This window comes from Hypomesus transpacificus, chromosome 26 (assembly GCF_021917145.1).
Source record: "Hypomesus transpacificus isolate Combined female chromosome 26, fHypTra1, whole genome shotgun sequence".
Taxonomy (NCBI): Eukaryota; Metazoa; Chordata; class Actinopteri; order Osmeriformes; family Osmeridae; genus Hypomesus; species Hypomesus transpacificus.
The window spans coordinates 7,196,367-7,221,671 of record NC_061085.1 but is presented as its reverse complement, the minus strand read 5'-3'; the positions used below and the strand labels follow the sequence as shown (position 1 = coordinate 7,221,671).

The 25,305-nt window shown below is 48.3% G+C and overlaps 1 protein-coding gene across 2 annotated transcripts; it reads right to left on the bottom strand.

Moving 5' to 3' along the window:
• Positions 1–4,912: 4,912 nt before the first annotated feature.
• Positions 4,913–24,433, bottom strand: LOC124487575 (BMP/retinoic acid-inducible neural-specific protein 3-like). 2 transcript variants are annotated; one of them, XM_047050003.1, is made up of 8 exons: positions 24,050–24,433; positions 23,226–23,527; positions 17,599–17,789; positions 16,696–16,880; positions 11,563–11,668; positions 10,783–11,019; positions 8,887–9,109; positions 4,913–6,801 (listed from the first exon to the last, which is right to left on the bottom strand). In XM_047050003.1, exons 2-8 carry the CDS (start codon positions 23,474–23,476, stop codon positions 5,685–5,687), a joined length of 2,310 nt encoding a protein of 769 aa, XP_046905959.1. In that variant the 5' UTR covers positions 23,477–23,527; positions 24,050–24,433; the 3' UTR covers positions 4,913–5,684. The 2 variants fall into 2 exon arrangements, with proteins under 2 accessions (XP_046905959.1, XP_046905960.1); XM_047050004.1 differs by having other exon boundaries at positions 24,067–24,433.
• Positions 24,434–25,305: the final 872 nt, after the last annotated feature.

Sequence of the window (25,305 nt, the reverse complement as noted above, 5' to 3'; positions counted from 1 at the left end):
GTCTCTACGCTCCAAAATGTCATATATCCACAGTAATGAACTGTGAGAGCACACACTATTCCCAAACTTCCCCCGCCCAAGCACACCCATTAATCCAGGCGCTCCTACACCCAACTCCAGTCCCTCTACTCATTAACACTGGCAGGTATCAGGGAGCGAATAATGAGGGAGTGCCCGTGAGTCACAACATATATAAAGGAAGCGGGAACGGAAGCGGGGGAGAGAGACGGAAAGTGGTCGAGAGAGAGAGAGGTGAGAAAAAGGTGGGAGAGAGAGACAGAGAGAGAGAAATACGAGACAAATGCAAAGAGTGGGAAAGGAGATGTGAAAAGGTTAGGAGAGAGGGAGAGCGAGATAAAGGGAGAAGGAACGAGAGCGGGAGGGAGGAAAAGAGTGGGCGAGAGAGGAAGCGAGAGAGGGAGGAAAGGAGCGGGAGAGAGAGGGAGAGAGAGAGAGAGACAGGAAGAGCCTGAGAGCGAACCGGAGTGGAAAGCCATTAAAAATGAGCCAGTGCCCTGAAGGACTCTGAGACCTGGGTCTGATGACTACGGGGGTGCTCGGTGACAAACAGCACGATGTCACTCTGCTTGGAGTCAGTGGCGACACCTCCCAGTGCCGACTGCCAATCACGGCAAAGGCACGGCGATCCCAGGAAAAGGAACGCGAACGCAGGAGAATCTGTAAAGCCGCAGAAAAACATGGAGACTCTGCGGAGGCTCTCAGAAGTTTCCGTCTCCAAACTCATCCGCCTCGTTCGTCTCTTAGAGGACAGTCATCGTACAAAACAAACAATTATTTTCTCTCGACACTGAACTTGCCTGCCAGTTCCTCAGAGAGGGAACACAGGGGGTATTGAGTGATCATACAGCAACATCTCATCGCACTGGATTAAGTCCAGTGCTTTGTGGTGCCTCCTCGACTTCAAACACAATTAAAACAATGTCATCCAGGCCGGTTTAAGCTTGTTGTGACTCAGGGCGACATGGGACCATTCCCGGGACACAACGGTACCTCTGGAAAGCTTCCAACATTCTGAGAACACGTCCTTTTATGTGTCATGGAAAATGATAGTCATCTCTCAGTCTACCCATTCCTCTCTCCAATGATCCTCATTTGGACTGAAGTAAATGCTTCATGCATGCCCAGAAGGAGACAGTCTGAGTCAGATGAGGAGGTGCAGCTGTTGGTGTCAGGATGGTGTGATGAGCTGAGATGACATGAATCACTAATCATGGCCGGAACGGACGTTCGGTTGTTCTTTATCTCCCAGGTCCCTTTGCTGCGTTCACCATGTTCACATCTAACGTGCTGCTACCGTGTCTACTTTCTTTCCGTGCTCCAACACAGACAGTTCGGCCTGCTTGTGTGTGCGGTGTGTGTGTGTGGGGGGTGGGGGACCGTAGAGTATCATCTAATGTAACAAACGGAATCACAGCCACATGCAGAACCCGGTGTGTGGTTCCTTATCGGATGCTGATATACAGTTAGCGTCCCGCAGCCCAGCTCTCGTGGGCAGTACAAAAAAGAAAAGAAGACGTAATGTCCGCTTTAATTGCACCTTGCCCACGAGCGCAGCCTGAGAGACACCGTCGGGGGCTGGAGTGGGCAGGTGTTGGAGAAGGCCCTTATAATTGCCTGGGTAACGTGGCCAGGCCTCTTGTGGGTGTGTGTCGCTGCTCTGAGGACGCGCTCAAAATGAGCCACTGCATCAAAAATGGAGGTTGGCAACCTACGAGCACGTCCGGGCGATTTTTCAAATGAGACTCTCTGCTCCCCCGAGGAAAGCTTGGCTTTCCCTCTTATCACAAGCAAATGGAACAGAAATGGGCACAAATATTCTTTTTTGGCATGCGTAAGTAGGTTGGGCGATAGGGCAAGCTGTAGAGTTCAGCGTTGGGGACAGGGAACATGGGGGAAAGTATGTTTTGATGCGTTGAAAAATAAGCGTTCTTGTAGTGTCTCTCGATTTTTTTTTTCTTGGACTGCTGATGTGTTCTTCATGTGTTTATTTTTTGTTGGTATTTCATTTTAACAATAAAAGAAAGAGGAGGGGAGAGACGCTCGCATACTCGGTGTTCCATCACCTCGTGACAGTTTTGCTTCCAGGTGAACTAAGCGTCTGCACGCAAGCTAAGAACCTCGGAAACAGCCCAAGGGCCCCTGAGACACAGTACTCGAAACTGTTAGCAAAGTCACAGAAGTTCAATAACATCATGACAAACTCTATAAAGAAATCTCTTTCTCATTATAAAAACGTATTTCGGGGAGGAAAAGATGATTTCGCACAATCGTTGCCTCTTCTGATCCGACAGAAATTTCACGCTTGATTGGAACTTGAGTGAGTGATTCATAATTGGCCAACCAAATCACTATTTTTATAGGCCCCTTTTCACAATTACATACTCTCCATGTTAATGTTACTTTCAGTAGGAATTAGGTCTTTATGTGCTCCGAAGCCTGTACTCCATTAATTTAGTTTTATTGCCACTAAATTAGTTTCACTTACCCCCTTTGGCAGCCAAACCTAATGTGCATAAATGTAATTTATGCACCTAAACATTTGTACTCAAAATATTCAGCTCAAGTACATCGTAGGTAGGCCAGGGGAATGTCAATTACCTCCCAAACTGTTCCACTCGCAGACCTTGTGAAAGTCCACGAGTGCCTGAGTGAGTCTGTCCAGGAAGAGATGGCTCTTTACTGCAGGGACACCTTGCCTGGCCACACATCGACTGTACTGTCTCTCTGGGAACGTTGCCTCAGAGGAACGAGACTTGCAATAATGTCACCTTCATCCACCGACTTCGTCAGTGCTATTTCACTTTCATGCATGAACGTAATGTTTTAGTGACACTATTAAGTCTTATACGAGTTCTGATATTACTTTTTTCGCGTCGGGCGGGGGGGGGGGGGGGTGTTACGTTGGAGAATTGCTCCGGATTGCTGGTGTGTGGTGAACTATGAAGATCATGTTGGGGAAGGATACACAGATTATGCTGTTGGGAGCACTTCCTAAAACTGATCTGAGGAGGCAAAACAAAGGCTGAACAACACAAACTGACAAATATTTCGTTCTTTTTACAATGAATGTTTTGCGGTTGATCTCTGCAGGATGGCAAAGAAACAAAGAGAGGCTTGACCATTTCAGTGCACATTTCGGAAACCAGACCCACACGACAGTTGTTTTTTAAATAAGTAGAAAGGGTCAGTGACAGGAAGTCACAGGGCTCTGTTTGTGAAAGCTCCTGGCGTTCCGTTGTTTGTCATTTGCGTCACTGCTGGGGGACTGGGCAGTGGAGCTGGGAGCTGCGAGGGGGATTGAAAAGCACAGCCATCAGTTGTCGGCAGGCTGTATTTACACGAGAATGGAAGTCTACGGAACAGATGAAAGCTTATTTAGTGGCTAGCTCCACCCAGCCTCTACCCGGCCTCCACACACCCTCAACATGGCCTCTGCCTGACCTCTACCTGGCCCTCCGCCCAACTTCCACCCAGCCTCCATCCGGCCTCCACCTGACCTCCACCCAGCTTCCATCCGGCCTCTACCTTCAACCTAGCCTTCACCCGACCTCCACCCAGCCTCCACCCCCCAGCCTCTCCCTGGCATCAGCCTCTGCCTGGCCTCCACTTCTACTGAGGGAATCGAGGAACTCGGCAGCACCCTCAAGTGAAACACCCTTATTTCAAGGGCCAGAGTGAGACACAGCACTCCTCCGATCGCAACAGACGGCGAGCCGGAGAGAGAACGTCTGAAATAATGGGCTTTGATGCGGTGCCTGTCTCTCTGTCTCCCGCAGTCATCCATCAAGGTAAATGTTCAAGACAGAGCGGGCCGAAGCCAGGTGATTCTCTTTCTGTCATCGCAAACTAGATTTGGTAGACCTCACTGACCCACGATGAAGCCATGTGCGGCTCATACCTGCACGCTGGTCTTGGATCGTTGGGAAGGACAGGGAGACCTGATCGCACACTGTATACGCGCGTCACTCCTGCTAATGAATACACCTCCCCTTTAATAATGGGATTATCGAAAATTCTCTGTAAAGCGTGTGGCTCAAAGACTGGGTTCCGTGCGCGGTGCAAAGACATTTCACCCACATCGCCGTGTGAGGCATTTCCAACGCTTTCATTTGTTGGTAATCTCATTAAGCGTGTCATTTTGCTGCAATGCTTAGTTTGGAATTATGCGTCTCTCCGTTGACAGACACAAAACCTGCTGTTTTAAATGACTGAAAGGGGGAAGGAGGCTAACGGCTCAACTACCTGAATAAAGTTATTTTGTTAGTGACCATCAAAAGTTTCTCCAATGCCACTCTGTGTTATTTCACAGCTCGTATCCTGGGGTGAACTGGCTGGATCACTTTCAAGGATATCCAAGGGGAAAAGTCATTAGCTGAAGAACAAGTTCACCGGCTATTTTATGCCAAACACACCGGTGCGACATGCTCCAGGCTTTCCTTTAGCTTTAATGTATTATTCTGTTGTCAGGCAGTGTTGGCTGTTGTCGAAACCTCTTACAAAGATGAATTGCATGGTTCACTCAAGGAAACGTTTCAAAGAATGTCTGGATTGGAAGTCATGCTTTTAAAATACAGATGGAAGACAAAATCCATCTAATGCACTGAAGGACTGAAAGCAAAGTCTCTTACTAAGATGAGGTATGGGTTGCATGTCACAGTGGCACTTTCTAAAAGAGACTTAATACCTTTAATGGTAGCATTTGAATATTCATCTCTTTTTTGATCTCTTATTTCATTTTGTGCATGCAAGCTAATTGACATGGTCTCAACCCTCTCAAGATCTCATCGTCTCTTTTTAATGCTGTATTTATTTGAGATGTCAGACATTCTATAGTTTAGTTTGAGTTTAATCCAGTTTAGTTTGAGAAATATTAATGATGATTAAATATGAATATGACAATAAACAGCTCAAATCTATGTTTAAACAATGTCAGGTATTTACATAGTACACTATGTTACATATTTACAGACAGCACATAAAAATGATTTTTATTTAGTGTATCTTACAAATTCACACTGTTATATACATTTTATAGACATTGTTGTATAACTTTTCACAAACGATTGTATTATAAAAATAAAAGCACATGTAACATAATTGACCCAGTACATAGCCATTGTGATCACGTTCTAGTTCTGAACAATTGAAGTCGTATCTCTAATTGTACAAAAAAAGTAAAAAATAATAATCCGTAGGCTAGTTCAGACGCCTGAAAAATAGAGCATGACCTTCCAATCGATCGGATTCATGGCGTGACAAGTGCAGTTAAATTAAGATGGTGAACACAAAAGCATATCCTCTATGTTATGCAAGAAACTGTGGTGGACCTCTAAATGGAGACATGCTGGCATTCGTCCAGACTAGCTGAGACTTCATCAAGAAACGGGCAGCGTATCCGAGAGGATACAATATTGATGTTCATAACTGGGATTGAGCACAGGATCAGTGTTATTAGCCTAGAGAGAGAGAGTAGACAAAAATCACCGTCAAACGGCACTTATACTTCATCATGTTCTACAAAATGCATGAAAGCTAATTTTACAGGAATCCCAACGCACAAAGGTTTCCAACCCCCCCTCCCCCTCCCCAAAACACTCTCAACTTGAATCAAGTCCGCGTGGCGAGAGAGCAAAACGTGTGAAGCTGGACCCCCGGCCCCCTTACTAGCTACACAATTTGGTGGTCTCATATTCCATTGAGTTGGGCTGCCTGGCACTGAAAGTCTGCAAAGCGGCCTGGATTCGGACAACATCTGTGGTGGACAGTTTGAGCCTGTGCCGCAGGAGGCAGGAGAACAGGTCCAGCCTCTGAGGCCCTGGAGGGGACAGCCGGTTGACTCGGTCCCTGATCTCCAGCAGCTGCAGCAGGGCCGAGTCCTGGGAGCCCTGGGTGTACGGATAGTCCAGTTGCAGGATCAGGTCCTGGATGGCTTCCGGGTCAAAGTGCATGCTGTAGCCAAACACCTGGATGCTGTTGATCTTCATGTAGCCCAGGTTCCTCCCGGGCTCCAGGAACTCCACCGGTTCGTAGTACACCGAACCGTTCCCATTGGTCGAGGGAGCCTTGATGCGACTCCGCAGGTAAAAGTGGACCGTCTCGAAAAACGTCTTCCACTTGTTCCCCAAAGTCAACGTCCAGTTGTAACAGTCCAGGGGGATGTCGAGTTTAGTCCTCTCCCAGTCCGGGTAGTCGTCCTGGTCGATGGGCATGATCCAGCTCTCCGAGTGGCTGCCCCCGAACGGGTTGATGTAGACGGACAGCACGGGCTCCAGGGTGCTGTTCTTGGTGAGGCACACCTGCATGGACACGCCCAGCAGCATGTGGACGTGGCTGGACTTGTACTTGTTGCTCTTGAGCGTCAGCAGCATCCTCTTCCGCCACGACGGGTCGAACCAGCTGTTGAGGCGCACGTCGTTGCTGACGAAGATGCCGTGGACGCCGATGCGGCCGTCCCGCTTCTGCAGCAGGTAGCGCAGCTCCAGGTCCTGCAGGTCCGTCTCGAAGCCGATGTAGTGGTCCGTGGAGTCGGGCACCTCGTTGCGGCACAGGCCCTGGCTCAGCATGTAGCCGGGGTTGCAGGTGGCGCAGCGCGAGCGGTTCTCGTAGGAGCAGGAGGCGCAGGCGGTGCCCTCGCCCACGGAGCAGGGGAGGACGCCTTGGCAGGACGGGTGGTCAAAGGGGCAGGAGCAGCTCCGGGTCTCCTCCGTGTAGGAGCCGATGTGGTTGTTTTCGCTGCAGTACATGATGGAGAGGATGTAGTTCAGCCAGTAGCTGAAAGGCCTGTGACACAGAGAACAGATAATAAATCAATACTGTTTATTTATATATTCCCCATCTCTACTCTACTCTACGTCCCTCTCTCCCTATCTCTCCCCCCCTCCCCTCTCTCTCTCTTTCTCTCTGTCTCTCTTTCTCTCTCATATTTACATTAGCTATAGTAAATAAATAAAATGATGTAAAACCGTAAAACATTTTGGATTGACCTCCTATCTCTACACGTTAGCAACATAAACAGCAGTTCATCAGTGTGGATGTAGGGGCACAGGAAAAGTCCCAAACACGAATGAACCCGACGTTAATACAATTCCATCTTACAGCCAACATCATAGATAAACAAATCCTTACTTGCGGGCTGTTATTAACAAGTGACCACCAAGGTCCACAGTACTGTATGCTAATCTCGGTTTAGTTGTCGGTCCTGAAATATCTCTATCTGCTCGACTCGGGGCTGGAGTCTACACGGGCAGGGCCGTCTCTCATCTGGTCGATGAAAACAGCACTCTGAGCCAGCTTAGCCACTCTCCCGCCACCTCGCCATGGAAGCAGGGCGTCTCAATTCCCCTGGAGAGGAGGAGGAGGCAGGAGGAGAGGACGGAAGAGAGGCAGGAGGGGAGGAGGGAAGAGAGGCAGGAGGGGAGGAGGGAAGAGAGGCAGGAGGGGAGGAGGGGAGAGAGGCAGGAGTAGAGGAGGGAAGAGAGGCAGGAGGGGAGGAGGGAAGAGAGGCAGGAGGAGAGGAGGGAAGAGAGGCAGGAGGGGAGGAGGGGAGAGAGGCAGGAGGAGAGGAGGGAAGAGAGGCAGGAGGGGAGGAGGGAAGAGAGGCAAGAGGGGAGGAGGGAAGAGAGGCAGGAGAAGAGGAGGGAAGAGAGGCAGGAGGGAAGAGAGGCAGGAGAGGGAGGAGGGAAGAGAGGCAGGAAGAGAGGCAGGAGGGGAGGAGGGAAGAGAGGAACTGTCTCGCTGCCTGCACGGTTCACAGAGGCCGATATGAGAGACATCTGTGTGGCTAGAATCCATTTTCAGAAAGTCATTTTCCCTATGTAGTCAAAATGATTACACTGATACAGCATATAGGGGAGGGTAATTCAAAATGGGAGCTGAATACAAAATGTCAGCGCATCTCAAAGCAGGGACCTGTCAGTTCAGATGACTATAATACAACCTGCACAGGAAAATAGACCACTGACTGTCAGAGACGTGTTATACAGTGTGTGAATCCCAAATCCACTGCAGTTTAAGGAAGGGGAACCCCACACAGGAGTTCACTTCCTGTCTCACTGCCTTGTACTTCCCTCTCACATGCTGTGATTGGCTTCTCCCTGCGTGTGGAACTAACACATTTGAAACTCTTGTTCTGAGTGCACCGTTTCTGACAATGTTAATGCAAATCAAGCTCATGCCTTTTTAAAACAGGGCTGGGAAACACAAGCAGATCAAAACACGGAGGGAAGGCGATCTCAGCGTGTCGAATGCACGAAACGAAGTCGAGGCATGTTAATCGGACATCTATGCTTGTTCAAGTCGGATGTTTTTTCCCCTAATGAACAATCCGGTCTCATTTCACCAAGTGTAACAATTTATCAAACTTATTTTCATTATAAGAAATGACAAGCACAGCAGTTTTAACTCGACGAGGGGGTTTGTGAGATTGGAGCAGCGCACATGTGCTCTGATTGACTGCCTTTGAACTCTACAGAACAAGAAAATTAAAAAACAACCCTGAGTTTTGAAAGTGTTATCTATCTCCCCGCCAATAAACTCCTAAGGGGGTGCACATTTCAGACCAAGACATTTTGGACCAGTTAGAGCATTGCTAGAGGAAGTTTCTCTGGGATGTGAGCCAAACTCACAGGACTGGTCCAATTACTCAAATCATATCTCTCATAGATACAACAAAGGCCAGAGGGTCGGCGTTTGGTACTTGGGTATGGCATAACCCGGAAGGTATCACAGATAAAATCACCCCTGAAAGGCCGACTTCCTTCAAAGCCACCCTGTCTAAACCCGTGCAGGAAGACTCGTCTCAGTAACAGATGCTAAGTGCGAGTGCATTTCGAAGTGCAGCACCACACAGACAGGCACAAGTCTCACCTCTCTCTCAGCACCAGGACTTTGGGCTGCATCCGACACCTCTTGCTGAGGGTGAAGAGTTTGTTGACGATGCGGCGGGCTTTGTTGACGAGCTGTCGCGCCGTGAGCTCCAACTGCCTGTAGCGCTGGTGGACGGCCGGTTCCATCTTCCAGAAGTACTGGACTGCAGACGAATTGAGGGCGTAGAACGTGGGGAGCCTCCTCACAAAGTTCTGGAACTCATCTGGAAGGCAGACAAGGTGCGAGAGAGGTTAAAGCCCCGTTCCGCATCATCCCGGACCGCCCGCTTCGTTATCTATCGTCCGCCTGTTCCTTTTGGCCGAGCGAGTGGGAGCACGTTCGTATCACCTTGCAGGGAGAGGGTGGGCCCCGAATCCCCGCAGGAAGTGATATTGTGTGATGCATATGGTAATGGACAGAGGCAGAACTCAATTTGGGTTGGTTCGTTGCAGGAGATGCCAAAAGCTAAGCCAGAGCTTGGCAGAGGAGGCAAATCTCTCTGTGTGAGAGCAGCCTATCATCCAGGCACACAGGCTAAGGAGAAAACCCCGTTACCAGAAGGCTAGTGGAGCTAATGAGACTCGTTTGCATGACCGCAATAAAACCAAATTTGTATTCAGCACAGTCAATAACATCTTATCCCGAGGACACTCATATCAGAGTGCTCAATACGAGCTCCTCCTTCATGAGAACATGACTGTGATGTTTACGATGAACAACAGTGATACTGATGACTTCTGATTCAAAACCTATTTAGAGTCAATGGGTTTCCTGCCAGAGTGTCAAGGTGTATTACGTACAGCTGGGAAATTAAAACACTGAAACAACCATCTAATAAAAGTAATGAAATGTGCACTTTAATATTTCAGTCCGGCATTAAAATATCTAACCAAGTGTGATATTTTCTCATTATTCACCGGTGAGACAAGGAAAAATAAAAACAAATAACCTTGAAAAAAATAAACCATGTTTAATTCAGGATTTCTTGTTGTTTTACCAAGTAATAAATCAATAGGCCTTGACGCGTGTCTACAGCCTTGTTTGTTGTCTTTTCGTTTATTCGATTTCATGATGTGCTCGGTAAAGATTGTTTGCGTCTCTCAAAATCAGCCTCCTCCTGTTGCGTTTGGTGGAATTACAGTGCTCCATTGCATTCTGAGTCAAGCCCCATTAGGCTGGCGAAATTCCCAGAAAAAAAAACAAACAAACAACTAAAACAAATACAAAATGGTAAATAAATAAAGAAACACCGTCCGCTCCTGCCAGAACCAGAGCGTTATTTCACCACCGTGACAATGACACCTCATCTTTGAAGCCCAGGCCTCTTACCTCCATTATGGGCTTGTCAGCCGCTGAAAACAACAGGGCAACAATGCTTCTCTTTTAATGGCTCTCCTGCACTGCAGTCTACCCATTCTGCCAGACCCTGCACCACACTCACCGACGGAATTACAAGAACTACCGTAGCGACGTAATTACTGAAGCTCACAGCAACAATGCTGGCGGTCAGGCGGGGTCAAGGGGGTTTGTTTAGGACAAGCGACTCGAGTGAGGGCTGGCTCTCCACCGCAGGTGTCAATAAAGAGAGGGGAACTTCTGTAAAGGCCGCAGGCCGGGCAACAACCCAGTCTGAATGTCAGCTAACTGTCAAGGTTAACCACCATAGGGAAAAAATAAAATAAACACAAATCCAATAAAATCCAATTATCACAGCTGAGATGGGGTTATTTTCATTACACATTGTTGTGAGTATCTAAATCAAATCTAATTGTATTTGTGTATCTCTCTTTACAAGCAAAGTCACAGAGGGCTTCACATACAACCATGGAACTGCACCTAAACCAAACTAAAAAACCCTCTATCGTCATGAACAGGAAGTGATGTCAGGCAGCTTACCGGACTCCTCAAAGTCACTGTTGGCCATGTTCCACGTCTCCCTCACAGTCAGCAGGCTGGCTTCCATCGCTCGGAGGTCCACGTCTGGACAGTTGCACTGGGGGAAGCCAGGGCTGCACTGGCACCAGCAGTCCCTGTCCCGACACACAAACTGACCCTCCTCGTTACAGCCGATGTAGCTGAGAGCAGCCTGCACAAACCTGGCCCTCAGGTACTCTGGGAGGATGGCCTGTAGGCCTGGGAAGAGGAGGGGGAGAGGGGAACGGAGGGGAGGAGAGGAGAGGGGAAAGAGAGGAGGAAGACAGGAAAAAGAGAAATGACTAATCCCATTCCGGGTCATCTTAAATAACACCACAGCAAATTGTATTTACTCCTATTCTACTACACATGACGACCCTCTTTGTGTTGCAATACACTGTGAGAGTGCCGGCGAGTGCATAAATGTTCTCTGCATGCATATACATTCCTACATCTGAGCTGCGGGAACAGATGGTTGAATACAATAATGTATATGGATGAAGTTTGGCAGTGTTTCTGCCTTATTACAGGCCAGATTGCTACAGGAGTAGATTTCATTCCTCTGACAGGTTTCTACATTTTTTAACATCACTGTCTTTGATTCCCTTGGAACCCTGTGGTTCAACAGCCAATGAAAGACGGATTGAAGCTAAATTCTTTCTGACATCCTCCTGCCTCTCTTAAAGGGAGTCAGCTAGAGAATAAAAAATCTGTTACAATTCCATCACATTTTCTGGAAGGGTTCAATTATAGATGGCCAACCTTGCAAATGAATCTTGTTTTCGGGGCTCTGAACCAGAACAGAACTGACAGAGTCGAGGTTGTCATAGTTACTGCAGCCAAGGGGACCCGTCCTGGTTTCTGTCACCTAGAGGAGAGGGAGAGAGGCACATGGCAATAAACCTCACACTGTTCGCGGACGCCACTAAAGTCATTAAATTTGCAGCAACACGGTCTGCATGTCATATGAAAACAAAAAATAACAATAGCCTCACTGCCTTACGTCTCCAGGGTACAAAAAGAAAAAAGGACACACATTGTTGCACGCGTGTACAAACCAGATTGCGCAAATAAGGCCGTAATAGGGCTAGGCGAGGAAGGAACGTCGAGGTCGTCATGGATGTTTTGAGACGTGAGTAGCCGTTGAATGACAAAAAAAACAACTGCTTCAATATTTTTGACGCTTGGGGACATTGACAAGGTGACTCATTAATAGAAACATGTTTCCGGTGTCCACGGATACAAAACTCTGACCACTCGGGGAATCTGAAAAGGTCAAAATCACACAATACAGGGAGATATTAACGAAGGACTGGCACACCCAGGGTCTATTTTTGCCAGCACCCACGGATGTACTGCCAGTTACCAAATGGATCATATAGTCCTGTGTTCCCAGAAGGACTGCATTTAAAAACATCTGCCAGATGACCTAGATGGAGCTAAAGAGAAGAGTAAGAAGCTTAGGGGTCAAAAGGGCTTTCAGGATGATGACATACAGCACAATAGCAGGGTAACTAACCGCGCCCTAACCCAGGAAAGAGTCGGCTGATGGCATTTAAAAAAAATTTTTTTTAAGGAAATGGCTGTATTAAAACACAGTACTCTGTGACAAGTAGGGGGAAGAGAAAGAAATCCTCCTCCGACAGTTCTCTGAATTCCTGCTGACACACGAAACCAGGAAGAGGATCTATGCTCTCTCCTTCAAGGAGGACAGTTAGATTGTTCACAATCGCCGCTCAATCATCCCTGACAAAAAGCCTGATTTAGATTCGGTGAGTATCCAGTCTTCACTGGCACCTCCCCAGATAAACTGCCAGCCCACAGGCAGTACAATCTCCCTCCTTGTCACTTAGAAATGATTCCGAACCCCAAAATGGCTTCTTTTAATATTTTCCCAAAGGCCCAATAAACGTTAGCACATCACCATAGTGGATTAATGGGGACCTGGGATTTCTAGCCAGCATTAAAGAGAGCAGCTCTTCCCATTGTGTGCAGAAAAGTTGCATTTGACACTTTGTTTGAGGTCACATGAATGGTGACTTCAGGAAAGAAAGAAAGAAAGAAACAAAGAAAATCTATTCAGGACTACTCTGTGTTTTTCACAATATCTTACAAATACTCTATGAGAGGCTGGAGGGAATAAATTAGAGACAGATAAATAGACAGAGAGAGGGAGAAAGTTTGAGGGAGAGACTGAGGGAGAGTGACAGAGAGAAATAGAGAGAGAGATGGGCTTACTGTTGGAATTTTATTTTCTATTCTTCATATTGATGTGTCGACGCAATTAATTAAAAATTGAGAAGCCCCTACTGGGATCGGCAGATTAATTTCTAAACCAGACAGATGTCCAACTTAAAGGGAAAAATGACCGAATGCAAATCTAAAGATGTGTTTTCTATGCATGGCAATGAGCCCATCTGCAAAGAGAGCCCAGCGGAGCCAAACAGGGTTCCTTGACTTACTCTTTTCAATCACAAAAATAAAAAAAAACTCAAAAAAAAAACTCAAGTTGTATTATTTTTTTCCTAGGGTGGGGCTTTGGGAAAAATCATGAAAAGACTGCTAGACACCCTAAAACATAAAATGTAAATGAGATGGATGTGGTTACGGGGCTGTGTATTAATATGCCATAATAGAGAGCAATTACATTATGCTGACAGTGTCCAAAACTCCAACAGCTGCATTTAATGGAACTGGTAATGGCTCTCAAAGGGTCTCCTGAAATAAGCAGTTTGTATTGGTTGAAGATGAGACGTGACTAGCATGCAAGATCAGTCTTCCATGCTTCCACGCTATATGTGTTTACTGACTCTCTCACTGCATATAAAGTATGCATGGTTTATCCAGTACTGGCAAATAATGTTGTCCTTTTAAGAGAGGCCCAACAAACCAAAGGGCTTAAAAGCCTTGTTTTAAATCCAGAACTAAACGGTATTGGTTTCAAATGACAGAGAAGGATCATTCCATAAATGTTTTAAAAGCTCTGCTGTGGCAGATTTTTCACACAGCCAGATTAATGGAAATTGCTGTAAAGTTTAATCATATTTAAATTCCCTTCTCTTGATATAAATAATGTATTTACTTTAACACTAATGAAGAAGCACAGACACAGTTTACTGCACTTAAGCATGTCTTGCCCCAAAAGTAGCAGAAAAGGCACTCATTTAATAACGATGGTGCATCGTTTGAATTTCAACGGGTATTCAAAGCTCTACATTTGTAACATTCACGGAACACCATTAATATTTCTTAGAAATCAGAGCTTATTTAAAATGCCTTTTTTTCTCCTAACCCTTTCTCTCTTTTTTTCAAATCTCATTGGCACAGTCGATGAACAAATCCATATTTGCATTCGAGATGTGCTTCTGGATGTTTATACGTTCTTTGAGGATTGAGGCAGATGTTTTAAACCCACTTTGTTGCACTGGCTTACACTCTAATGTCGACCCAAGCTGAGGCCTGGCTTATCCACTGTAGAAGAAGAAGGAGGAGAAAAAGAAGAACAATAATAAGAGGAAGGAGTCAACTGGCATCAGAATGAGATTACGTTGCTCCGAAAAGGAAACGGATTGGCCACAAAACACTACGGGGGAGCAGAAGGCAAACTTCAGGAGACGAGAAAGAGAGTTCCATGGATGTAGCTCTGGTTTCAGTCTTTTCAAAGAGGAATGTGTGTGTGTGTATTCTTTAGTCCAATGTATCCACCGCTAGCTAAGGCAGATCAGTGGTTTCCTTGCTGTGCTGGTGAGATAGCACGGGGTCAGCGCTAAAGGAGGCATAAAGCCTACCGAGCGGTTAGACTGCTTTCAACTGAAGCTTCACTGACGAGACCCCAGCTGCAGCTCTCTCCTGCTCTGTTTACACACTGTACCACAACACACCCTGGTCAGTTTCAGAAGGATCTGTCCTGTATATCCACAACCACAAACACGGTTGTTGGATATATGCTGTGTATGTATATATATATATATATATATTTTTTTTTTCATGAGAGCATCCTCTTGAGTTCACACCCAAAGGTCAAAAATAACGTGATGCTGCTGCTCGACTTCCTTTTTAAATAATGAAGACGCCACAATACGTCCAAAGTTCAATTATTCATCAAGGCACAGGGTCCGAGGAGAGATAAACAGCTTTGTTTTTCTATCCAGTCAAACCTGTCTCAGATACGCACAGAGGCTCTTGCCCTCGACAGTTCTCCCCGCTGTACGTATCCCTGTTTTCAAAATGCTAATGCGGAGAAGAAGAAAAAAAGTCCTTTATTTTCATACAAATGAATCATCGCCATGCCATGACTGGCTGAGCACTGGTTAAGCCCGGCAAATTAGGTCAACTACTCATTTTGCTCCTCACCAGCCAGAATCTAGATATTATTCCGGCTAATCGTAACAGAACCTCCATACAGATAAGTCGGAGTTGTAAATCAAGTGTACGCAGACTGATTTATGTCCTCTTAGCATTTCCTGTCTGCTTTCCGCACTCCCTGATAGGCTAAAGGCTCGTTTATTAGGGACAGCAGGCCCAGTCCGCTTCATAAGTCTTCTCTTCATTAGCTCACGACACCTTAACTCATATCCAAAATGGCTGACAAATGGGCCGAGCTCTCGAAGAAAATTATGAAATGGAGTAGATGATTCATCACACTGATGTGTGATACTACTACCAGCATGCTTCCTCAGCCCTCGTTTTTTTTTTTTGTATCTACTTCATTTTGCTCTTGCCTATTTGTCACAGGGGCTGCCCTGCTATGTGTGCCGGACCTACTTTTCTCATCTTGAAAACATGTTATCTCTTAAAGCCCGGAGTCCGCCGGCTCCTCTTAAAAGCAGCTTTGTTTTGACATCCGTCTTCATCGGGCTGAGGTAAAAATCCATGTTCTGAATTAAAGGCTGCTGATGCCGTGAATATTTCACATCATTCACCTGAAACTGCCTCACAAACAGGAGGACTGAGAGGACAGTCTCTCTATTCATCTCAATCAGGACGGTTTTAGCAGCACTTTGGCCTGGACCGCACTGCCAAAGGAGCCATGCTTGTTGTTGCCAATTCACTTTAGAGAATATATGGTGCTATGGGACGACAGAGGGCCTGCAGCCGGGACGATAGCCCGGTCGGTCCGTGAAAAATAGCGGGCGACTTGGAAAGTGCGAGCGAAAGTTGATAACTCAAGACCACGCCATCGGAGAGAACAATCAAAATCGATGCCAAAACTTTTGCTGTCCTTTTAGAAACGTCCTCCCCGCCTTGCGCCACCCCTCTCCTCCACGTTCGGAACCGGAGCTCGTCAACGTCGAGATTTCTACCCTCCTCTCTCACGAGATGAAAAGAATCCCTTCCGAACCACCGTCCACGACCCGGACGCCCTTTCCGCATCCAGCGGGCAGCACAAACTCCACTTCCAAAAGAGACACGGTCTGTGGCGTGACCTGAATGCCACAACGTTAATATCGTCATTAGAACAGGTCCAGAGATGGCATTCTTTCTGGGAGACTCAGACAGCCTCCACAGAGGAAAACAACAGCCCTTGGGGCCAAAGGGCACGCTGAGCTGCTAAAACTCCTTTCCGTGTGATAGCGGCTGACAGAGTGATGAATGAACACAGCGGTGAGGAACTGGAGATGAGAGATGGAGGGGGGGTGGGGGGGGTGGTATTTACATGGCTATTCTCTCATGCAAACAGCCCTACTCTCGTCGCCCAGCTAGCAGACACGCACTTTACAGAAAGGGGGGGGGAGGTGAGGGTCCAGGGTGTGTTCAGTACTTCTGATTATACGGTCAACGATTCCATCTTGTAGATGTGTGTTTACTTTGCTGTGGTGCGTCTGCGTGTGTTTACGCCTGGTGCGTCAGTGTGCGTGTGCCAGTGTGTGTGTGTGTGTGTGGCGTGCAGTTTACCTTGATGGCGGTGGAGGCTATCTGGATGTGATGCAGCTTGCGTAGGGTGCTCTCCCTGTCGATGAAGTAGGAAGCAGCCAGCTGGTGGAGAGCCTCCAGACTCACTGCGGTGTTGTTCGCCTCGCTCACTTCGGCCGTCCTGCTCAACCTCCGCTTGTCCACGAAGATCATTAGTGACTCCTCCCCTGGGTCCCCACACGCGCACACACACACGCCAACATGCACGCACACACCCGTGCCAGCACGCAAGCACACCGCACGTACACACACACACACATATAAACAAACAGATTAGCGTTCACGGTGAGCACCAGGACTGTGATGTTAGCCAGCGACAAACAGCGGAGTGGAGACAGAGAGATGTTTGTGTAGAGTCGAACAGAACAGACAAGGGGATGCCGAACACATTCAGGGCCTGGGCTACAGAACGTTCCATCTTCCTAGGAATCACTCACCGCTGGAATTTACCTTCCAGGGTGGCTGATAGCAGGAAGTGGGGTGCCTCCAAGGGGGACTTAGACTGGAAGTGAAGTACTATCCAGGTTGGCTGAGATAGGAAGTGAGGTACCTTCGAAGATGGTTTAGATAGGAAGTGAGGTACCTTCGAAGATGGTTTAGATAGGAAGTGAGGTACCTTCCAGGATGGTTTAGACAGGAAGTGAGGTACCTTCCAGGATGGTTTAGACAGGAAGTGAGGTACCTTCCAGGATGGTTTAGATTGGAAGTGAGTTACCTTCCAGGATGGTTTAGATAGGAAGTGAGGTACCTTCCAGGATGGTTTAGACAGGAAGTGAGTTAATTCTTAAGATGACTTAGTAAGTGAGGTACTATCCAGGGTGGCTGGGAGAGGAAGTGAGTTACATCCAGAGTAGCTGGGACAGGAAGTGGGTCCCTGGAACCTACCTCCCAGGGTGGCGGACAGCAGGAAGTGGGTCCCGTACTTCCTGATGATGGCATCTGTGATGGCGGCGAGGCTGGGCCGCCTGCCCAGCTGCCTGATGGTGTGGAGGAACTCTGGGTCCAAGGGCAGCGCCAGGCCATTGTTCTCCTGCCTCTCCAGAGCCAGGCTGTTCACCTTCCAGCGCCCAAACTCCCTGCAAAGTCACACACACACGCACGTTCATGCACACACACATGCACACACACACACACAATAACACACACAGGGAATAAAGGTAAGCCTCCATTAGGAAACACCTCCATCTTAGTCAGAGAGAGGAGAAGAGGACGGGGGCTTGGGAGGTTGTTTCAACACACAGCAGGTCACTCGCTGAAGACACCAACCCCACTTAGCAAGCGAGCTAGCCAACAAGCTATCTCTGGCACAGTCGTTTTAGCACATTGATACAATAAATACATGCAGATAAAAGGCAGAGCAGTTTTCTCATCCACGTGAAAAAACACGACTACACGCTATCCTCTCGACATCGCCCAGCTGCAGTAATGTTTCCTTGGTGTGAATAGCATAAGAAAAATTGTAATAATAGACTTCCCCAGGATTGTAGCATCTAGCATAGCTGTGTACGTTTTTTACGTCCCTACTGGGTTCCGTGTTTTGAAAAAGTACAAAATTGGGTCTTATTGTTCCACTCGTGAAAAGTGGACAGGTCGGAGCCTGCCTCTCCTGATGAGAGCCGTCTGCAGATTCAGTCAACACTGAGTGGAAAACACCCCGACTGCACCACTTCTCCTGTTTTATCGGAATGTTCCGCACCGTTTTCGAAAAGATGAATGCTCTCATGCTGATTCTTCCAAGCTGGGAGAATTGCGCCCGTGCTGCTGAAGAATAAAAAAATACAAAAAATGAAACTGAAAAGAATCCAACAGAAACATTGCCTTTTCCTCCCCCCCCCCATTTTACATAATGGTGCAATCTGGGGTTATTTGGAGACACTTTGACTTCTTGGCGGATGGACAGGCTGTAATCATGGCTGGGGGCCCGCTGGTTCGGAGGCAGCTGAAAGGGAAAGGTCTTCTGATAAAGGTGCTTGATATTCAGCCTGGTGTTGCTGCACGCCAGCTGTCTTTATCTCCTCCACGCACACGGTCTCTGCTGAGGACCAGGGCTCGATGCATAGATTACCCGGCCCCAGATAAGGACTATAACGAGCAGGAGCCAGGGTCCGAGAGCTAAGGGCCCGGGGCCAAACCTGTTATGGATACGAGGGGTCAGTAGGAGCCAGTAGGAGCCTCTTGACCTGGTGTATGTGAGTCCATTAGAAGGTGGACGGCTCATTGTGTTTCACATCTAAAAAGGCAGGCGATAAGGCTGGTTCTTCAGAGCCAGGCACGTACACACACACACACGGGTGAACAAGCGGGGGGAAAAAAATAAGCACGAGCAGCAGCTACACACGCAGCAAACACTAATTGTGTTGTTGCCCTAGCCCCGGTACAACTCCCCCCACCTCCCCACCCCCCCCCCCGAGTCCAGACTCGCTGTCAATCAAACTCCCACCAATGAGAACACCCCCCTGAGAAAAAACAAAACTGAAATCCCCTTGCAGGATTCAGCTCATTAGGGCCCGTTTCATGTTGGCGTACCACCGTAACGAGGGACCATTAGTGTTTCTCCTGCCATGAGGACAGACTGTGAGAGGACGAGAGGGGGGTGGAGAGAAGGATAGAGAGAGGGAAAGGGAGAGAGAGAGAGAGAGGGAGCCTAACTGTGACGGACACAGCCTCGCCGGGTGCTGCTGACGGACAGTTATGGATAGAGCCGCCGGTAACTACAACACACACAACCAAACTCACGCACACACAACCCTAACACACACACACCCAACCTCACACACACACACTCACAACTACACACACCCAACTAAGACCCCCCCCCAACCCCGACCCCCCCACCCCCCCACCCCCACACACAAGCAGAACAGGGTCGGCTAGCACAGTTGCTGGTGTGATCCACCCCTGGCCTCCCTCTCGGAGGCGAGGCTCTGTGCGGAGCAGCAGGGGTCCCTTGTACAGCTACCTGTCAGGCCCCCTACCGGGCCTGAGGGGCCAACATGGAATCACGAAGGAAGGAACTAGCTACGGGGGGCAATCAGCAACCAGGCAGGGGCCCCTCTCTGTCCGTCAAACTGCCTCTCTCTGAGGAGGAGCTGAGTTAGTGAGCAGAAAGCCTCCATAACAAGTCAACACTCAGCCCCAGGTGAAAACAACCACCTCCATGATCTCACACCACTCTGGTGCCTCGGAGGATCACCACCGAGGTGAGGCCCATGACAATCAGTTCAGCATGTCTATCTCAATGGTGTTTGGGTTTAATAGAACAGGAGGTGGAAGGATTCATTACATTATTTTTTTGGCCTGGTTCAGAATCTCTCCATCGTGCAGTTGTATACGGAAGATTTTCAGGGGTCACGGTTCGGCAAGCAACAACAACACACGCGGGGCGCTGGAGGAATGAGAGCACTCCATCGTAGGCTGGTTTACCCCAGATACCAAAATAACAAACAGTTTGTTTGGATCAAAGTTACTTCAAGGACCTCTCTACATGAGATCCATAGAGTGGAGTAGACACCTTCATGCTTCGCTCCATCCTGCTTGACAACGTTTATTTGCGAGACCTTGCCAGCTAATGGTACAGTAAACAGCCTTTTTTTTCAAAATGGAGGAAGATCTTTACTGGCCTCTCTTCTTTTTCTGCCGGAGTGTAATTTAACGTGACGGTGACTCATCTGAATGAGTACGAGCCTTCAGATGAATTTGGAATTTTGCAGCCACAAACGGAAAAAAGTATTTTGATTGGGACTACTTCAAAGAAGCAAAGTAAACAGCAACCAGCATACGTTCACCCACGCCAGCTTGGAGCGAGAGGAGCTGCATATTCAAAAGATCACATGTCAACTTTTCTAATTGAGCAAGTTCTGATCCTGTTTGAGAAGAGGGAGGCACAGAACAAGCGAGGGAAGTAGGGGGGAGAGAGGGAGGAATGAGACAAAGTTGGGGATCTGTTAGTTCAAATATTGAGTGTGAATATATTAGAACTAGGCCAGGGACACCATTAGAACCAAATCTTAATGAATCAGAACACGGCGCAGAAGTTTCAAGCGAGTCTCACTTCAGGATTGATACGTTTCACATCATTTCATGACCAGGTCGACACAAACTGCTTATAATCGGGCTCAATTTGATGTTAGTGGCCTGTAGAATCACAGATCAACTGCTGGCTATACTGCAGAACCCTCTCATTGATCCAGTCAAAAGATCAATTCTCGTCCCACACATTCACCCCAACTAAACCAATTCATGTGATCAATATATCAATATATATACAGTATATCAATCCCCCCCCCACACACACGCACACAAGCACACAAACACGCACGGACGATAGCCCAAACATGTACAGACACGTGCATGAACACACACACACACACACACAAGCACACACACACAAAGCTAAGCACTCACAGGTCTCACAAACAGCCAGCGCTCTGGATCCATCCATCTCCTTATTGAAGAGCCTTATTCCTGCCCACACTGAGTGCATCCTCCAGTAGAGACCTCTGAATGGGGCTGCTGGAAGTCACACACACACACACGGAGCACATAGGCACGCGGAGCACGCACACATCTGCACACATGGCACAAGCCAACACACACACTCACAGGCACGCACACACACACACACACACACACACACCACTCTGGAGGAGGACCCTGTCATGGACCTCAGCTCTACATAACACCCTATCACACACTTGTCAGGAAGCATAAGCCCTCTGGTTTATGAGCTCCCTGACAGCAGTGCTCGAGGCCAGGGGCCACGCTGACACTGTCCTGGAGGGCTTCTCCCCCATCTGCCTGGGGGAAGAGACAGACCCAGGCAGGCCCTGTGCCACGGAGCCGCGGAGGACATCCAGGCGCCGACTCGAACACATGCGTGGGCACAGCTCAGCGGTTGGAGGCATTTGCCTCTGGATCGAGAGGTCGTGAGGTCGATTGGCTGTCTCTGCGTCGTTCTAGTAGGAAGGTTTCTCCTCGATGAATTCATTGTTATTCCGTTGGAAAACACACAAACAGGCCCTCGTGCGACACTGAGGAGTTTTGGCTCGTTAACGGCAAACGACCCCTCCCCGGGCTGGGGCAGAACCTAAGCTCGGCTGAGTGACTAACAGAAACATTCTTCACTGCACAGCTCATAACAAGAAAATCAAGTGGGAAAACAGGGGGGGAACGAGGATTTACTCTAAATGTCTGTCGCGGGATGACAAAGACAAGGTGCAGTGCAATTCTTTTCGCTCGTCGACTGTGAGAACAGAAATCGGTTGCGGAGAGGCTGGCACGGGTAACAGCCACAGTGGGGGTATGTTAAAGACATTGTTCTACAAGGACCAGGGGTTTGACTTCCACAGGGCAGGGCGGATGGGGAGAGGGGAGGGGGCGTGGGGGGGGGAGATGTGTGTGTGGGGGGGGTGGGGGGGGGGAGGCGCTCTGCTGCATGTCACCAGTAGGGGGGGTTAAAACACTGAGGTAGCAACCTGAGTCGTCTTCTGCTGCTCGTCTGGTCTATGATTCCCTCCATTTCCCTGGTCATTCCCAGAGTACTGCAGAACATGACGAGGTGAGAGAGAGTTGGTGTGTGGGGGGGGGGGGCAAGGGGGGAGAGGTAGCGAGAAAGGAAGAGAGGGAAAGAGGAAGAGAGAGAGAGAGATGTCAATTGACATGGAGAGGGATGGAGAGATGGAAAGTGAGAGGGAGGGACATAAAGACATAGACAGAGAAATAGAGAGAAAGAGTGAGTGAGAGAGCAAGAGTGAGAGAGCCAGAGTGAGAGAGCCAGAGTGAGAGAGCCAGAGTGAGAGGGCGAGAGACGAGAGGGCGAGAGACAGAGAGAGCGAGAGGGAGCGAGGGAGGGAGAGCGACAGCAACAGAGAGAGAGAGAGAGAGATGTGTGATGTCTGAGGGACCAGAGAGGCAAAACATTCTCCATCTGGGGCCCTGGCGGCGTCCCCACCACCGTCTGCCAAGCGCCAGGGTCCGTCACAACCCCTCAGAGCTGCCACCCTGCTCTGCCATCGGAACATGACCCTCGCTACGCAGCGTCACAACGCACACCTGCAACAACATGACGCACATGCGCACACATGGCACATACACACCCTGTAGCACATGCGCACACACACACACACACTGTAGCGCACGTACGTAGCACACACAGACACAGTAGCGCACTTGCGGGCATACACACAAACACACAGTAGCATTCACACACACACACACACACACACACACTCACTGTAGCGCACATACGTAGCACACACAGACACAGTAGAGCACTTGCTTGCATACACACAAACACATAGTAGCATACACACACTGTAGCGCACATACGTAGCACACACAGACACAGTAGTGCACTTGCTTGCATACACTCAAACACACAGTAGCATACACACACATACACACCCTGTAATGCTGGCTCAGTGCCTAACGAAGACACACAACACTTTGACAGCCAAGCCTCACCACCACATCCCTGGCCAGTCAGCCCTGCCCTGCCCTGCTGCCTAACTCACCTGTATATCTTATACTTGGTGTTGAACCCTTGCTGGTAGCGTTCCGTGAAGTCCACAAACTCTTGCGAGTGGTGGAAGGGGCCTTTGTCGGAGAGGAGCCAGCTGTAGGGTCCCAGGGCATCGCTGAAGCCAGGCCCGGCGGCCGTCTGGCCGGGCGCGGCGAACAACCAGATCCGGAGGAGGCTTAGAGCTACGCAATTCCATAGAAACATGAGGGGCGCCAGTCTAACAGGGATACACCAGCCTCTCATGCTTCCCCCCGCCCCGACGACTCCTCATTCTTCCCGCACTCTGGACGAGCCCTGGATGGGAGAGATGCACGGAACGGTGAGAACGCAGCCTTTTAAAAGCGCGCGCGCGTGTGTGTGTGTGTAGCCTATGTGTGTGTGTGTATGTTGGGGGGTTCTCTGTATTAATTTCTTTACTCAACTAGGAACTTGGTAATTCCTCATTAATTAAATGTTGCAGCTCTGCAAAAAATAAGAAAGGAAAAAAAACATCTCTAGCGCACATGTTTTAAAATGCCACTGAGGTCATAAATACTATTCTTGTATCTAATTATATAAAATACATATAAATTAAAGACATAAGTGTTGGTAAAATCGATATTTATCTTCATTCGTGTAAAGCATTCCATAACCGGCGACCACATAGCCTATATTTTATTAAACTTCACCTTATTCGGCAGGCAGTAAAGAATTAAGCTCAATGCTGAAGTTGCGGGCATCAGTCCCGGTTAACGACCGTTAAGTTATATTCAAGGAGGATAATTTATGGAAACTTGAAATAGATGAAAATTGTTCTGTGAGAAAAGGTTTGCATACGGTCATAAATTACGCACACCGCAACTTGGAGAAACCGCCGCTGACGTCCACCTGGCCGGTTCACCGACACCGTCGCATAGACTCCTACCAGAAAAGGACTTCTATGATGTAAGATCCAGTATATTCAGGTAAATGCGCACAGCCCTTCCAAATGAGCAGGAACAACTGGAATGTATACAGTAGATCACCTTCCAGATGAATCCTTTTTTCCCCAGGAAAAATAAGTTGTATGAAGTCTTTCGATGCAACCGATGACAGTCAGATAGCTGGACGTTGTATCTGCTCGCAGATTGGTTTCTGTATTGAAAACGAACGCACTTCTAATTTCTGCGTCCTGAGCGCCAGGAGATGCGTCTTGTATTCCACTGTAACGGCATGTGTGAGGTCGCTTCACGCTTTTGCTGTCTACAGACAAAACGACAATTCATTCCAGAGCCGTCCCCACTTCACTTCCCATTGGTCGGGATGAGAGAAAAGAGGGGGGGCTTAAAGAGGTCTGGGGTGATTGGATGGTCAAAAGGCATGCTTACCGCGGTGTGTTCATCTCTGTCAGCAGGCTACTGAAAGAAAAAGGGAAAAAAAGAGAAGATAAAATATGTAGGCCTATATTTATTTATCTTCACACACTGGGGAAAGATTTGAGTTCTTTCATACAAATGTTGTCTCAAATCCCATATAATAATAATGGTGACGAAGAAGAGAAGCATTGAACGAAGTCGTTGTGGTCATCCAGATCATATTGACCCCCCCTCCCCCCAACCTTACAACTTTGGTTCAAACAGATGGCCGCTTAGTTCCTATTGCTCCATCCTGTGTCTCTGGGGGGTGGGACCGCCAAGGAGAGGGGGGGGGGGGGGGGGGGGAGGAGACAAGGGCAGGTTTTGTAGCCTTTCAAAGAGAGGGTTTATGAGGATTGGATTAGAGAAATGAGCTGCCATTGAGTCGCCAGAGACGCGCTCTCTGCTTCTCAAAACGGATAACCCTGAAATCCCGCGACACCGCCTCTCAGAACCTGAAGTGAAAGACACGATTTGACACGGTCTCTCGCGTTCCAGCCTCGGGCGCCAACCACGCCGACTCAGCGCTGTTCCGGGACGTCTCGATTGTCGCGGCCTTAAAACGTCGCTATCTGTGTGCCAGCTGATCCCTTAGTCGCTGACCAACGTCCAGACACACCGACGCCATGAGAAGAAAACCAAACAGATATATATATATATATATATACATGGTGTGTTTCATGAATGGCCAGGAGTCTG